This window comes from Oryzias melastigma, linkage group LG17, assembly GCF_002922805.2.
Source record: "Oryzias melastigma strain HK-1 linkage group LG17, ASM292280v2, whole genome shotgun sequence".
NCBI classification, from domain to species: Eukaryota; Metazoa; Chordata; class Actinopteri; order Beloniformes; family Adrianichthyidae; genus Oryzias; species Oryzias melastigma.
Genome location: NC_050528.1, coordinates 18,875,111 through 18,889,302, shown reverse-complemented (window position 1 = coordinate 18,889,302; position 14,192 = coordinate 18,875,111). Strand labels below are relative to the sequence as shown.

The 14,192-nt window shown below is 40.0% G+C and overlaps 1 protein-coding gene and 1 long non-coding RNA gene across 2 annotated transcripts in view; one reads left to right on the top strand and one right to left on the bottom strand.

Moving 5' to 3' along the window:
* Nucleotides 1-14,192, bottom strand: part of dnah9l (dynein, axonemal, heavy polypeptide 9 like) — a 21,343-nt gene that overhangs the window by 2,468 nt on the left and 4,683 nt on the right. Inside the window, exons 17-54 of the mRNA XM_024273842.2 lie at nucleotides 13,785-13,989; nucleotides 13,534-13,699; nucleotides 13,356-13,458; nucleotides 13,148-13,285; nucleotides 12,964-13,065; nucleotides 12,241-12,402; nucleotides 12,030-12,113; nucleotides 11,762-11,871; nucleotides 10,956-11,118; nucleotides 10,743-10,866; nucleotides 10,434-10,576; nucleotides 10,159-10,320; nucleotides 10,012-10,071; nucleotides 9,766-9,939; nucleotides 9,535-9,681; nucleotides 9,201-9,314; nucleotides 8,920-9,063; nucleotides 7,465-7,647; nucleotides 7,357-7,362; nucleotides 7,139-7,240; nucleotides 6,445-6,579; nucleotides 6,138-6,311; nucleotides 5,938-6,070; nucleotides 5,752-5,854; nucleotides 5,515-5,637; nucleotides 4,617-4,821; nucleotides 4,219-4,383; nucleotides 3,999-4,139; nucleotides 3,751-3,921; nucleotides 3,566-3,688; nucleotides 3,300-3,493; nucleotides 3,061-3,209; nucleotides 2,859-2,986; nucleotides 2,646-2,783; nucleotides 1,758-1,847; nucleotides 1,486-1,677; nucleotides 1,300-1,419; nucleotides 685-744 (exon numbers count right to left, since the gene is read on the bottom strand). Of these exons, the coding sequence (XP_024129610.2) occupies nucleotides 685-744; nucleotides 1,300-1,419; nucleotides 1,486-1,677; nucleotides 1,758-1,847; nucleotides 2,646-2,783; nucleotides 2,859-2,986; nucleotides 3,061-3,209; nucleotides 3,300-3,493; nucleotides 3,566-3,688; nucleotides 3,751-3,921; nucleotides 3,999-4,139; nucleotides 4,219-4,383; nucleotides 4,617-4,821; nucleotides 5,515-5,637; nucleotides 5,752-5,854; nucleotides 5,938-6,070; nucleotides 6,138-6,311; nucleotides 6,445-6,579; nucleotides 7,139-7,240; nucleotides 7,357-7,362; nucleotides 7,465-7,647; nucleotides 8,920-9,063; nucleotides 9,201-9,314; nucleotides 9,535-9,681; nucleotides 9,766-9,939; nucleotides 10,012-10,071; nucleotides 10,159-10,320; nucleotides 10,434-10,576; nucleotides 10,743-10,866; nucleotides 10,956-11,118; nucleotides 11,762-11,871; nucleotides 12,030-12,113; nucleotides 12,241-12,402; nucleotides 12,964-13,065; nucleotides 13,148-13,285; nucleotides 13,356-13,458; nucleotides 13,534-13,699; nucleotides 13,785-13,989 (5,136 nt within the window). The remainder of the gene's footprint in view (nucleotides 1-684; nucleotides 745-1,299; nucleotides 1,420-1,485; nucleotides 1,678-1,757; nucleotides 1,848-2,645; nucleotides 2,784-2,858; nucleotides 2,987-3,060; nucleotides 3,210-3,299; nucleotides 3,494-3,565; nucleotides 3,689-3,750; nucleotides 3,922-3,998; nucleotides 4,140-4,218; nucleotides 4,384-4,616; nucleotides 4,822-5,514; nucleotides 5,638-5,751; nucleotides 5,855-5,937; nucleotides 6,071-6,137; nucleotides 6,312-6,444; nucleotides 6,580-7,138; nucleotides 7,241-7,356; nucleotides 7,363-7,464; nucleotides 7,648-8,919; nucleotides 9,064-9,200; nucleotides 9,315-9,534; nucleotides 9,682-9,765; nucleotides 9,940-10,011; nucleotides 10,072-10,158; nucleotides 10,321-10,433; nucleotides 10,577-10,742; nucleotides 10,867-10,955; nucleotides 11,119-11,761; nucleotides 11,872-12,029; nucleotides 12,114-12,240; nucleotides 12,403-12,963; nucleotides 13,066-13,147; nucleotides 13,286-13,355; nucleotides 13,459-13,533; nucleotides 13,700-13,784; nucleotides 13,990-14,192) is intronic.
* LOC112147449 overlaps nucleotides 11,357-14,192 on the top strand; it is a 6,552-nt gene continuing 3,716 nt past the window's right edge. The window contains exons 1-2 of the long non-coding RNA XR_002919455.2: nucleotides 11,357-11,440; nucleotides 11,579-11,638. This is a non-coding gene — a long non-coding RNA (uncharacterized LOC112147449). The remainder of the gene's footprint in view (nucleotides 11,441-11,578; nucleotides 11,639-14,192) is intronic.

Sequence of the window (14,192 nt, the reverse complement as noted above, 5' to 3'; positions counted from 1 at the left end):
TTTAGAGGAAAAAATGAAAAAATACTGAAAAAAAAAAATACAAAAAGGGTCACCTATAGCTACAAATCTCACCAATCTGGATTGAACTTTTTGGAATTCCAAATTCCTACTAGGATGCGAAGGGGGTTACACAAAATCTGTCAATCAAATGTTTTGAACGTTCAACATGTGACTATATACTTTCACTGAGGCATCTGATCAGTGTGAGGAAGTCCCTGCTAACCTCTGGTGATGAAGAAGAAAGTGACCAAAGAACTCAACTGAAATTTAGTCTTTTTAATAAAAAGTTGGATAAGGGAGGTCTTTAGACTGTCATCATTTGACAGACCTTACTTGTCTCTAGGGTCTGTCAGGAGAGAGGGAACCCCCAAAGGCCTTAACACCTTGTATGGTCATCTCCACAAAATCTAAGACTTGCGTGGTCAATGCCCCTGGTCCTGCTTCCATCAACAAGGTAATTTATGGCTTTGTTTTTCAAGTACTGATCAGGCCTTTGGAGCATGGCCTAACTGGTTTAACTGGTCTCCATGTGGGTTAATGCATTCATGAATTTGTTAATTACAAGATATAAAAGTACAACGTACTCTAAAAGTATTATTGGTGGGTGGAGGTGTTGTTTATCACTCAGTCCAGTTCTCATATACAGTTAATGGTTGAACCCTACCGCCTGTGGGTTTGACTTACCTGGTAGTCCAGATTAGACGGAACGACAAACCCGGGTGCCAATGCCAGCTTGCGGTCAAACTGAATGAACAGAAAAAAATAAAATAAAATTCAAATAAATATAAAAAATGAAATTAGTCACACCTTCAGTGGACAATTTATAAAACATGCATTCAGATAATATCTTACAAATTATTCCAAATTAGTTAAAATATGTTATAAAAAATCATTGGATCACTCTGTAACAGTGCATTCTGCCCTGAGTAACACATGTAAAGCGACCACTTATAATGAAAAGTAAACGCAAATAACTGCATTTCAGTCGTCTATATTCAAAACCACTGCATTCACAAGTCACTATGCAAGTTTTTACATTAGTTTTTGGGGTCTTTGTTACAAAATTTACTGCCATTGAATCAGTTGGATTTGGTAGTGATGTATCGATGGCGTCAAACATTGAAATAGAGCTGTGAAAGAACATTTTGCACCAGACCTCTTCTATCAGTGAGTACATGCACTAGTATCAGGTAGCGACAGTCCAGTGTGAACACCACGATGCTTCAAAGTGTGTTCAAGACCCCGCGGTGTGAACGTACCATTAGACTTCTGTTTCTGTGTGGGAACAGGAAAACATACCTGGTTTGGATTCATGTACTCCTCCAGGTAGGTTCTGCAGAGGCGTCTGTCCCAGTCATCCGTGATGTGTCCTCCATACATGATCTCCCCAAACAGATAGCGCAGGTCCTCCCACGGCACCTTCACATTCAACTATTTTAAGAACCTCCATTGAAACATTTCAAACACCAACAAAATCCAACCCACCTGAGCGTTGGCCTCCAGGTAATTGTAGAGGACATTGACGGAAATGGTGAGGTCACCGGTGTTGAACGGATACTTCCTGTTCCAACCCTGAGGCCCGAACTTCCTCCTCTCAGCCACACAGGCGTGAAAGTAGCACAGGGAGAAGAGGATGGTCTTGAACTCCTGCTCTCTGCTGCACTGATTCAGGATTTCCTACAAGCAGGTCAGTGATACATAAATAAATAAATAAATAAGCTGCAGAAAACCATCAAAGAAAAAATAGAAAACCATACCTGGTCAAAGTTATCCAAAGCTGCGTGCACATTAGCATGCATGCCTGTGGGAGGTTCATTGGTGATTTTGATGGCATTCTCCAGAATTCCCTAAAGCAAAGGTGATAAATAGATTCACTTACAGTTTATGTTAAGTGGCAGAGTTTAAAATATGGGGTCAATTTAGGACCAGCTTAAAGTGAATGAAAAACCAAATTGTGAATATGAAAAAAAAAATTACAAAATAGTGAATTTGAAAAAAAAAAATGTAAAAGCAATTATTGAAATATTTTTTTTTGAAAAATTGAAAACAACATTTTGAAGTTGAACAAAAAAAATTAAAACTAAACTTAAAATTAGAAAAAATATTTTAACAAAATTGTGACTTTGAAAAAAAAATGAAAATTTAGGAACAACATTGTACATTCAAAAAAATCTGTGAAAATGTAAAAACAAATTGTAAACAAAAAAAATAAAAATTGAAAACAAAATTGTACATTTGAAAAAAATCCTTTTTAAACATGAAACAAAAATTAAAAGTTTGAACAAACGAACCAGAAGCCCCGCCCCCATGTAAAAATAGGATCAGTTTGGCAGAGAAAACTTGAAAACTGAATTGAAACGGAAACTGAAAGCAGAGGGAGAGATGAAACAACAAAAAAAAGTTGAAAGTAGAGATAAGAATATTTTTTTTCAACTTGGTAACAGTTATGGGTTTACATTTTTCTTTTTAATTCAAGTTTTACTACATTTTTCTTTTAATTTTTAAATATTATTTTTTTCAAATGAACAATTTTGTTTTCAAATTTTCACTTTTTTTAAATTGACCTAATATTAAAATGTGTCAGGACATTAAATGATAAAAAATACCATAGAATAAATCAATTTTCAGAGCGAATACATCTCTACCTGTGGTATAATGTGACCTTGTGGTGATGATGCGGGCTCAGCGCTCATGAACACTCTGTAGTCTGGATGACTGTCCTCGCAGCAGCGCTCCAGCAGCTTCTCAAGTGCACCCAGCCAGCGAGCAACCAGGTGGATGTTCTGCAATAAATCATGCCATTTTATTCAACAACACAAGGATGCAGCAATAGCATTTGTTAAAACTCAAAGTCAGACCTGTAAAATGACCCAGTGACCCTCTTTAGCAGCTTTTTTCATTGCAATCTCAGCCACAGTTTCCTGTCCCTGACCCAGGGACACGTTGTGAAGCTTCCCAAGGTCTATTGTGAAACCCAGCTTCCTCCCTATATACAAAAAATGTTAATGTTTTTACAGTTTTTATTTAAATAACAGAACAAATTGATGTTTTCAACGTAACCCAGTGACTCCACGTCCTTGAGTGGGTCGACTCCAGGTGAGAGGATGAAAAACACCGGAGAGGCTGGACCGCTTTCTCTGAAGGATTTTGCAAAATCGGTCTTTCGGACCTCTGTGTACTTCACCCCGAGCTTCTCCTCCACAAAGTTTCTACAATTTGTAAGACGAGAAGGAATAAAAAGTCATTAAATGTGGTGTTCTGGAAGCAAAAGAGCAGGACTGAGGAACGCCTCTGATCACCTGAGTGCATAGGTCATGCGGTCTGGTCTCAGAGCTCTCATCATGATCAGCTTCTGCAGAGAACTTTTCCCCTTCCACTCCTGCGGAAACCTCTCCTTCTCCGGACACTCGGACTCGATCAGTTTCCTCCAGCGCTTTGGTGATCCCTCGATGTCCTGATCCAGGCCGCGGAACTCATCGGTGAAGCTCATCACCTGGTAAAGAGAAGTGGAGCCACCGTCATGTGACTCATTCAGAGAAACACCTTGGTGAGTGTTCTCATGAACCTTGATGGCGCTCCATGCTGAGTTAGAAAGGAAGTCGAGCGGGCTGATGTAGCTGTGATCGATGTTGAAGCGTAGCAGGAAGTCGAGCTCTCGCACATCTATTTCCTTGTTCATCAAGAGCAACTGAAAGAGAAAGATCAAGGTTGGAGGGAGGGTACAGTCTTTCTCCAGTAACACACACACACCTGGAAGGTTAGCTGTGCTGCAAAGGTGAGCTTGTCCCTCTCAAACAGTCCCCTGCTGATGTAGTTAAAAGTGGAAAACGTGACGCTGTCGATGAGGATGTTGACTCTGCCCTTGACGTCCTCACAGGCTTCTGCTTGCTCCACCGCTTTGTGGAAAACAACGTTAAAAGCCTGAAAACAAGAGCAAAGGCATCCGTCTTATTCTTCTAGTCGCCTAAAGTCAATCCTTCTCCATCCTCCTGCTTCACCTTGAGGCTGAACTGGTACATGGGGTTGATCTTGTTGAGATCGTTCATGATGAAGTACAGCAGAGACGCTCTCACAGCGACAGGACGGTAGTGTTCTCTTGCTTCGTTAATCTTCACCTCATTAACTTTAGACTCTAGAACCTAGAAGTCAAGAACCAAAGTAGAATGTTAACAAAAGAAAAACAACAAAAAGATAAGAGAATAAACCAAAGTCATGTACCTTCATCTCTATTTCAGCTGCAGTGTGCTTGGTTGTCTCTAGCTTCTCGACCAGCATGTTGTCACCGAGGAAGTTACTCTCTGCCGCAGACAGCCGGGTGAGCAGCTCGTCCTCTAAAAGCTTCAGATCGATCTTGAACATGTTCTGCTGTTTGGTTAATTCACTCTGTAAAATAAAATATTGACGAAAAATACAAGCAAAAAAACTGAACTTTTTATTTGTATTTTAAACTATTAAAAATAAATCCTCAGTGGCCTTGAGGTAGAGTGTACACCCTGAAACTGGAAGAGCTTAAATCAACTTAATGACTTTATGCAAAGATGAGACACTGGATTTAACCAGATGTTTAAGTCTGAACGAGGAGGAAGACACGTTTTAATAGATCAGACTAAACTCACCTTTAATAGCTCAAGGTCTGGCCTCTCCTGGTTCACCACTTGGGCCAGCAGCTGGTCCTCCAAGCCGTCTCTAGTCACAGTGAAGTTGATGAGGGTGGTCTGGGCCTGGATCTCTGGCTTGTAGTGAGGGTTGGCCAACTTGGTGTGAAGAATGAGCCTGAATTCTGGGTTGAAGAAGCACTCTTTGTCCCCAACCTTTATACAGCTATGATAAAAGAGCACGATGAAGATGAAGAGAGGACCATAATGAAGAGAAGAAGACTATACTATGTGATACTTGCAAAGATATTTTAGACATTTAAGGTATTTTAATAGGTTTTAAGTTATTTTGACATTTCTACACTTTTCCAAGCTTTTCTCAAAATCAGAATAGTCCAGAGGTTTTTGTCTTATTAAGAGCTAGGATCTGTAACAATAGTTTATACTATACTATATTATACTATTTAATGCTTTGCTATGCTATGCAATACTATACTATGCTAAGATTGCATTCTTATTTTTTTCTAAAATTATACTTTTATACATATTACATTTGTTTTTTGTCAGTGTAACCACAACGAACTACAATTAAGTACATAACAGCTCAAAAATACAAACTATTTGCTAAGGGATAACAAAAAAATATTTATTTTAGTATATATATCATTAAATTTGAAGTTATTCTATCGAACAGTTAACTTTTTTAGCCTATTTTTCCCTTTTGGAGGTTGGTGTGGAAGTCCTTGTTTCTTGATTTTAATAGGATTTCTTGTGAGTAAAATGACTTGCTGCATAAACAGATTATTTTACTAGTTTTTAGTGATTTTTTTCCTTCAGGTTAGTATTCTTTTCCTGTTTTAGGCCATCTCTTTTTACACAGATAATTATCTTTCATCTTGCACGTGGGCGTGCTACCAACCTGCCCTTCTTGATGGTGTGGCGCCCCAGCAGAGGGTCAATAACCGGATCAATCGTCTCCTCCAAGTTCTCGATGAGGACGGGGTCGCCCGCCACTACGGCCTGTTCAATGACGTCTACATACCTGAAGCCGAAACCAAGCAGAACAAAGGATACTTTGAGGCCGTTTGCAGCAGCAACGTTTGACAACAAACAAAGATATTTGTATCTCAGTTTTCCAGGTATACTTGGAACTCACCCTTTTTGTCCTAGACTGACAACCTTAAGGCGGTTACCATAGCGATTCTTGATCCACTTGATGCCTTGAAGTTGGGGATCAATGAGCAGAGGCCAGCGCTCACCTGCAACAACCCAGATCTACTATCGTCACAAGGTAAATGTTGATCTGCTTTAAGTAGGACTTTAGGAGACCATCAACACTCACAGTTAATGAGGATGGTGGCGTTCTGAGTGGACATTTTGTCCCCTGGTAAGCCTTCATTATTCCACTGGGCCACTGTGGCATCATCGGTCAGGATCAACACTGGATCCAAGTCTCCTGTCATGGGAATGGGGACCTAAAGAAAAACCACACTGATGTCTCCTAATAATGATGCAAAAGTAAACACCAAAACCAAAAGTAACCTTCTGATTGAGCAGGAATGGCATCCACATGTTGTCCAGCAGCTCAATCCTGTACTTCTTGGAAAAGGAGCCGGCGTAAGAGATGAAAGCTGCAGTTAGGAGGAGATCACCGCAGAGAGTTTCTTCTTGCTCGTGGTACTGAGCCACTGAGTGGGCCCAGCGCACATTTTCACTCTGGAACACAGAAATACACACTGATGTGTTGGGTGTGGACAATCATCCCCAAACTTAAAGGATATCACACCAACAAAATCTAGTTTTAAAGGAATAAATAAAAATGAAGTTTGACTTTTTTATGTTTTCGTACCTCCAGTCCCTTCACCAGTCGATTGGCCAGTTCTATCGTCTTGTTGGTGCGATTTACTTCTTCCTGAAAGCAAAGCTTCTCCTCTGTGGCCTTCTCAAAAGCTGTTGTCAACGTCTCCAGATTACCATCCAGCTCCTGAGAAGGACACACTGCTTAAACTGGACCCAACATCTGGAAACGTCTAAGAAATGATTTTCTGATGGCCTACAGTGAAGCAAAGTAATCAAACACAGTGGGATCTGCAGGTTTAAAAAATGGCTTAATGACAATGAAGATTTAAATAAAAATAGATATAGAGAAGAACTGTCGAATTAAATCAAGGGAGAAGTTGAAACTACTGGAGAAGCTATCATGGTTACTATAATGCAAAACTTTACGTCCATCTGTAAATATGGAATATTTAGTGCAGAAAAATATTAAGCTTGACCTCTACGTTTTACATTATCAGTTAATATATGGATGTTTTGGAAATCTTGAAAAAAATTCCCAAAACAACATTTTTTTCACTGAAAGTTTTCAAAGATCTTATTGAAGTTCCAGAGGATTGTCTTTATGAGCATCACTAGATGAAATACAGCATGAAAAAAAAATCATCTAGGTAAAAATGTAGCTTTAGGTCAACTTCAACTGTTTTTATTTGTTCAACAGCAAATCTAGACGGATCTGTGCAAAGCTTCAAACACAATAGACGTACTGCTAGTTTTTTCCTGATAACCCCGAGTTTTTCTGCAGCTTCAGCCAAGTCTGCATTCGCCTGAGCCAGACACATCCGCTTCATCTCCACTTCACGGAGTTCCTGCACACACATTTATGTTAAATGCAACATCTGACTTCCTTTGTAAAACTCAGACAGAAACCCTCACAATTCACATATTTATTATATAAAATGTGAAAAATGAAAGATGAACTTACAAAAATCTGTCCAGAGCAGCACAGGCACAAAAAGGTGCAAAATATGGAAAATCAAAACCAATAATGGACATTTGGCTGACGTGAAGTTGTTGGGATTTAGTAAGTTACCTCATGGAAGTTTATGATGTTGATCACCCAGGCGCAGAGGCCGGCAGCGGCTGAGGATTTCTGTCGCACAAACTCCGGGGTGAACTCCGGGTCACTGAGGTACTCATCCTTCACACACTTGACTGTTGCCTTGGGAATGTGTTCTTTATCAAAGTTCACTAGAGCCTGCAGGAAGTCATCCACCTGGAAACGCATGTGTGCATGTCAGCGTGCAACCCTGCAAAGCCTCACATGGATTATTCCACTGCTGTTTGAAATAAAGATTTTAGTTTAGTAGTTGTAGTTCATTTTTGTGCTGCCAAAGATTTGTTTATTGGCTGTTAAAACAAAGTTTTTAAGGAAGAACACATGAATGGGAAAGGGTCATTTATTTTGACAGTGTTGGGTCTACAAAAACTCACTAAAATGCTGATCTTGACAAAGTTGAAAAGATCCTCCAAAATAAAAGTCTCCTCAGCTTTTAATTTGTAGAAACTTTAATGATCAACAAACAGATCTCTTTTGGTAGTTTATGATTAAAAAGGAAAATCAAGAAAACTATTCATTTAGTGGTTTTATTTTACCAAAGAAAAAACAACAAAGTGATAATTTATTAAAAAAAAACAAAAAAAAAACTGGGTGGTACCAAATTTGAAGCAGAGTAGTTTTCATTATTTTCTCTAGGAATTTTGATCCCGACGTCCCCTTTTTAACACTGAAATCCACCTAATGTCTGCGGCGGAGTGGAATGGAATGTTCTTTGATTGGGCAGTTTGATTTATGACCATCCAATCATAAAGACGTATAAAGACAGGGGCACAAATCGCAACTTCAGCAGCTCTCACAGCTTTTTTTTCTTACATCTGCAAAAATAAATAAATAAAATAAAAAATCTTTAGGGCCTTATTTTCAGCCCACGCTTTTAGGGGATACCTGAATTGAAACACGATGCTCAAAAATTTAGTTTATCATGATAAAACACAAATGTCTTTGAAGGGGTATCTTATGATGGAAATACGGACCAAAATAATATGATTTCCAATGTAGATCAACATTACAACTTTTTTCTGTGCAAATAGCTCTCACAGGTGTGCTCAAAGGAATGCAAATCATAGTCGGTACTATTCTGCAGTTCTTAAAATTCCACTGTGTCACTATGTCAAATAAAGTAATGTTTTTTTAAATTAGACAAACAAAAAATCCTTGACTACACACACTCCTTGATGTGCTGCATTAATGGACTAAATGTTTTGGAATTTTTGAGCTGATTTACTTTTTCAAAATGTTTAGTTCTGATGTTTAGTTTTCTCGATTATTCCAACAAAAATAATGCTGACTAGGCAATTTAAGAATAAAATAAAATACTAATTTTAATAGAAATGAATTTTATGAGCATTTTGTTAAATGATTTATTTTCAGGAGATGTGCGGTTTCAGGGGTGACGCACAGAAACCGTCTCAGTGGATGCCTCCCCACCTTGCTCATGACCACTTTGGAGGCTTTCCAGCTGCGATCCTTTGGGATCCGGCCTTGGGGAGACAGCAGCACAAGAACAGCTGCCGAAACGTTTGCAACAATCGCCGGAGGGTTAGGAAACGTCCTTAGTTCTGTCAAGTTCAGCTGCAATTCAAAGACAAGCAACTGCATAAACACAACTTTGCTTTTCAGCAAGTGGAATTTAAAAGAAGTAAACCTCTTGAGCCTCTTCAAGGTAAAAATAAATACAAGCTTTCTGAAGGTGTGTAGAAGCACTTTACCCTGTTCAGAGTGTTGAGGGCAGCATTAGCTGCTTGCAGGGCTGGCTCGGCCTTGGCTAAGTCCGCCTCAGTTTCCTGCTGCTGTTTGGTCACACTAGCTTGAATTGCTGCTACCTGAATGATAAACAAACATAAAGAAAGAGTGATATTTAGTGAATTAGTCCTTCACTTGCTTTTCTTTTAGGAACCTGCTTAAAACCTTTTAATAAAATTAACAACTACCTTATATGTGCTGTCGTAAATTATTTTTTAAGGAGCTAATGCTAACGAGGAGCTAATGCTCAACAAATGTTTAACAGTGTGTAGTGAAAAGGCTCTTTGGGCACGCGCTGACCTTTTGCTCCTCAGCGTCAGCCACAGCCCTCTCTTGGTTGACCTTGTCTGTCTGTTGTCCTATTTTAGCTATGAGAGCTTCTATATCATTGTTCCTCTGGTACAGCTCCACCTCCTGCACTGCTAGCTTGGCTTTGAGGTCCTCAACCTAGTTGAAAAAAAGGACATTTGAGAATGAATACAGCAAAATCTGGAGGGACAAACTTTCAGATGAATCCGTGCCCTTTCTGACCTGTGAGGCAGTGTTGAGCAGCTTCTGCAGGCCGTTTTCCAGTCTGTCCATCTTCTGCGTCAGCTCAGTGCGCTTTTGCCTCAGCAGGTTGTCATAGAGCTTCATAAACTCCAAGAAGCTCTTTGGGGTGGTGTAGTTGAAGTGCTTCTCATTCTGCTGATACTTGACACTCACCTTTATGAAGTCCATAAATCAAGTCAACGTCTGCAAGAGTGAAATCCAAACCATCGTTCTGCAGAAACTCACCTCGTTGACACTGGTGTGGGCGTAAGAGATGAACTCGCTAATAGACGCCCTCACTTTGGGCTACGCAGTGATGACAAATGGAGATAAACTTAAAATCAATGAATATAAATTAGAAATAAAGTTTGTGAGCAAGTATGCTCTTGTCACCTCTAGTCCAGGGATCTTTTCTATAAAAGTTGAGCTGACGGAGTGAAGAGCAAGCTGAGGCCAGGGGTGGAACCAGTCTATGGCTGTGCAGTTAACAAGGGCAGGAAACTTGCGTGCACGTGTGCGCAGTGTGAATCCGACTGGTGAAAAACACAAAACTACCTGATGAAGAGATGAGAAACTGAGATTAGCCACGAAAGAATGGAAACTCTTATTATTATCCAGCGTTAAACACATGAAACTCTGGGCATCAAAGTGCAAGCATCTTTTCAGACCTTCAGCTGTCTTCTTATTCTCTCAATGAAAAAGCTCCAGCAGTTTTCTCTGCTGTCAGGCAGTCCTAATCCTCTGAGTTCCATCCGGATCGACGTCACGATCATGTCAGCTTCTTCTTCACTAAATAAATCAGGAATGTCGCCTGTACAAGATTTAAAAGAACAAAAAGTGATTCGTTTTGATTTACAAACCACTCTTAATCTTGTTGATAATATAGATTTGATGTACAAATATTGATAAAACACTATAATAAAATAGCACAAGTATTCGCAGGTTTTAAAATAAGAAAAAAGTCATTTCTGACCAACCTGAAGCCAGCATGTCATTGATGAGCACCAGGAAACGCTCATCTGGGATCTGTGCATCTGTGTGAAGAAAAACTGTCCCAATGTTCTTCACTCCAACCTTTATGTATAAAGCTGCTATGTCACTCTGAGAAAAATGATTCAACACATCAGTGACAGTCAGAGAGAAGAAGTGCTTGGATACAACACGAGGTATTCATGCTTATTCATGTTCACCTTGAGGTCATTGATGCCGTATCCTTTACGCAGCGTGATCTGAAAGACTTCCAGAGAGCTGAGAAAGGCAGCCAGACGGCACAAACTCTGTTTCCCACTGCCCCCCACCCCCACCAACAGGGCATTTCCATAAGGGGCTTCCAAGATCCGACTGATCCGACACCTAATCCCCAAAAAGAACATTTTACTGTCTGAAATGTAGGCTTAAACTCACAGAATTAGACAAATACACAATCTGCTTCCCACTACTATTGACTGTATAGGAGAACTGGACTGAGCGAGTGTGATTTCACCCAAAGAAAATTAAGTTAATTCAGTTGTCATTTTCCACGGTACAGATGTTGCCATTTGGAGCCAGGCGACAGTGATTGGACCGAGTTGGTCTGAGTCAGTGTTTCTATGGCAACTACTGTCGCCAATCAGGAGGGACCTTGTTGGAAGTTCACACTAAGAGCGGATTTGGGAGAATCAGTCATACTTTCGAGGTGGGGCCATACTTTTATTGAGGCATCTGATTGAAAAAAATTTAATTATCAAGAAGATGTTAAGAAAAAACTATCAAAACCAGAATGGTTATTCTGACAAATGCAATAACTGAGTAACAGCTCTTTATTTTTCAATAGAAGTCTATGGGAGTTTGGCTTCCTGGAGCCTACAGGTCCTTCCTAGGTGGAACCCGAGGGGTGAGGATCGCTCAGTCCATTTAGTCAATGGCCACTACCTCAGTGAAATGATACATTTCTGTGCTGAATTGCTGCTATGAAGCCCCAGATTGAGGTTTCTGCACAGGCGTCTGTGTTTCTTACACATGCTGGATGGCTTCTTCAAACAGTACCAGGTCCATGACGGCATGCAGCTCATTATAGTGCTCCAGAGCATCAGTGAGCGTCTTCTGGAGCTTCTCCCAGTCTGAAATCTGAGATGAAGGTCACATAAAAAAGTCAATGTTGGGGACTTGTGTATAGGGAAACCTTTGTTTGACTGAATGTGGTTGGGGGGCTGACCCCCCTACCCATGCGTCCATATATGACGAGCTGAGATGAGAACGTGCTGTGTGTGACCATGTGAACTCACCTGATGATAGCGCAGTTCTCCGACTCCCTGGGAGAAGTGACAGTAAACCAGAGGTTGGTGTATAAAGATGGAATCATCGATTCCCTGATGCAAATAGAAAAAAAAGCAAGAACATTTTTGAATCTAAAAAACAACAGTGAATGACTGTAACATGCTTTTTTTAAAAAAAAAAAGAAATGCAAGGTGGGAATTTTCAATGACTCTCTCGTACCTCAAAATATCTTTTACCAGTGTCCAGAAGGATTTTGTTGAAGAGTTCCACATCCTTCTCTTCCATTAGTTTGTCAGAGTAGACCCTGGAGCTCTCATGGAGCCACAAGTGGACCAAGTCTATGGGGTAACGGATGCTTTCTGGGAGTGCAAAGAGGATGCCCTATCATTGGGAAATGGAACATTAAGGCTAACTTTGACATGGGCACCGTAACAAATATTTATCATTTTGATACAACCAGTTTCTGGATTCCATTATCACAAAATAATTGTTTTTAAAGAGAAAATATTCTTAATATTATAAGATAATGAGATTTGTTTTCCTGAAATAGCTGGTTACATAAAAATAAAACACACACATTCATGGTTAAGCGAGCTGTCACCTGAAAAAGGACGGTAAACCAGCCTCGTAATCGGCACAATCACGCAAACATTGCGGTTTTTCAAGACGCCAAAGCCCAGCAACAACAAACAATTGAATCTTGAGGGAATTGTAAGTGTTTTAAACAGAAAAAAATGTGTTTATTATTTTGATCTAGCCTCAAAATCAATCTTGAATTTTCAAAATAAAGTCAGGAATTAAAAAACCGTTGTGGTCTTAAAATAAGGACACTATGATTCAGCTCTAATCACATTCAAAAATACTTTTAGGTACAGTCAAAGAATTTAGTTTCTACAATTAATTTTGGTTATTGTGTTACACAACACATGAATGATGCGTTACCTGAAAAATGTTGGACAGATCTCTCAGGTTGAAAATATAGTGGAAGCGAATGGCTGTCGGGAGGAAGTTCTGGCTGATCTTTTGGTGCAGACAGATTGCTGCCTGCATGAGAAGAAAAACCCAAGAGCATAATCTATAATTTGAGATTTTTTTCCTAAAGGATGCTGCTACTCCATAAGCCTACCTGTATAAGAGCGTCAACAGAACGAGAGACACCAAAGCTGAATCCTCCCTGAAGGAAGTGAGCTGATAGGATGCTGGAGAAGATGGTGGCCAACGCATCGGCATTCGGGAAATGAACTGCGAACACTGAGAAGTGCCTCTGCATGGGGAGAACAAACACGTGGAGTTCAGGTTGATGATTTTTCCCCTGACAGAACATCTGACTGTACCTGCAGTCTAGGGTTGATGGAGAAGCTTCCAGCTGTTGGGTTCATGCAGGTGATGTACTGGCAGTTATGGATTTCCTTCAATGCCAGCTTTTGTCTGTCATACCTTAAATATGGGAAGAAGTTCTCAGTTGGTTGGATGGCTGTTTGATCCAGCATTTTGGTATCTTTCTAGACTCACCAGTGGCTATAGTCGAGGTGCTGGCGGATGAGCGTGTGTGGCTGCACTGTCCCGTAACGGTCCACCTCGGGCATGTTGAGGTCGTCTATGAAATAGATGAGTCTTTTGCCAATAGGAGGAGCGAACGTACGACCAGCTTTCTTCTCCAAAGGTTTCTCCAGGACACCTAAAAGTTCAAACAAAGCTGCAATGCTTCCAAAATGTGCAACATTAAGACAGTTTTGAAATTATGATCATTCCTTTACTCTTACGTTGCAGCATGGCTGATGTGGTGTAGTAGTTAAAAGGCACTTTTGCCACCATGTAGTCGTCTTTCAACCTAGAAACTGTATCAGACACCAGGATGGTTTTGCCCACTCCAGCGTTTCCCACTAACATGATAGGTTTGCCTTTTTGGAGCAGCAGGTCGATGAAGTGGGTGAGACAGATGGTTTCGGGAGTGTGAACCAGAACCGTCTGAAACAGACACATCTCCCATGACTGGAAATGAAACCTGCCTCAGTGAATAAGTGCGGAATTTAGAGGAAATAAGTCTCATTTTATTCTATAGGATTTTTTTTGTCCTAATATGGATTCATTACATTTTGTTTGGTGAAAATTATGACTTATATTAACTTTTTGGCATAGATGAAAATAGAAATATCAAGATAAATTTGCAT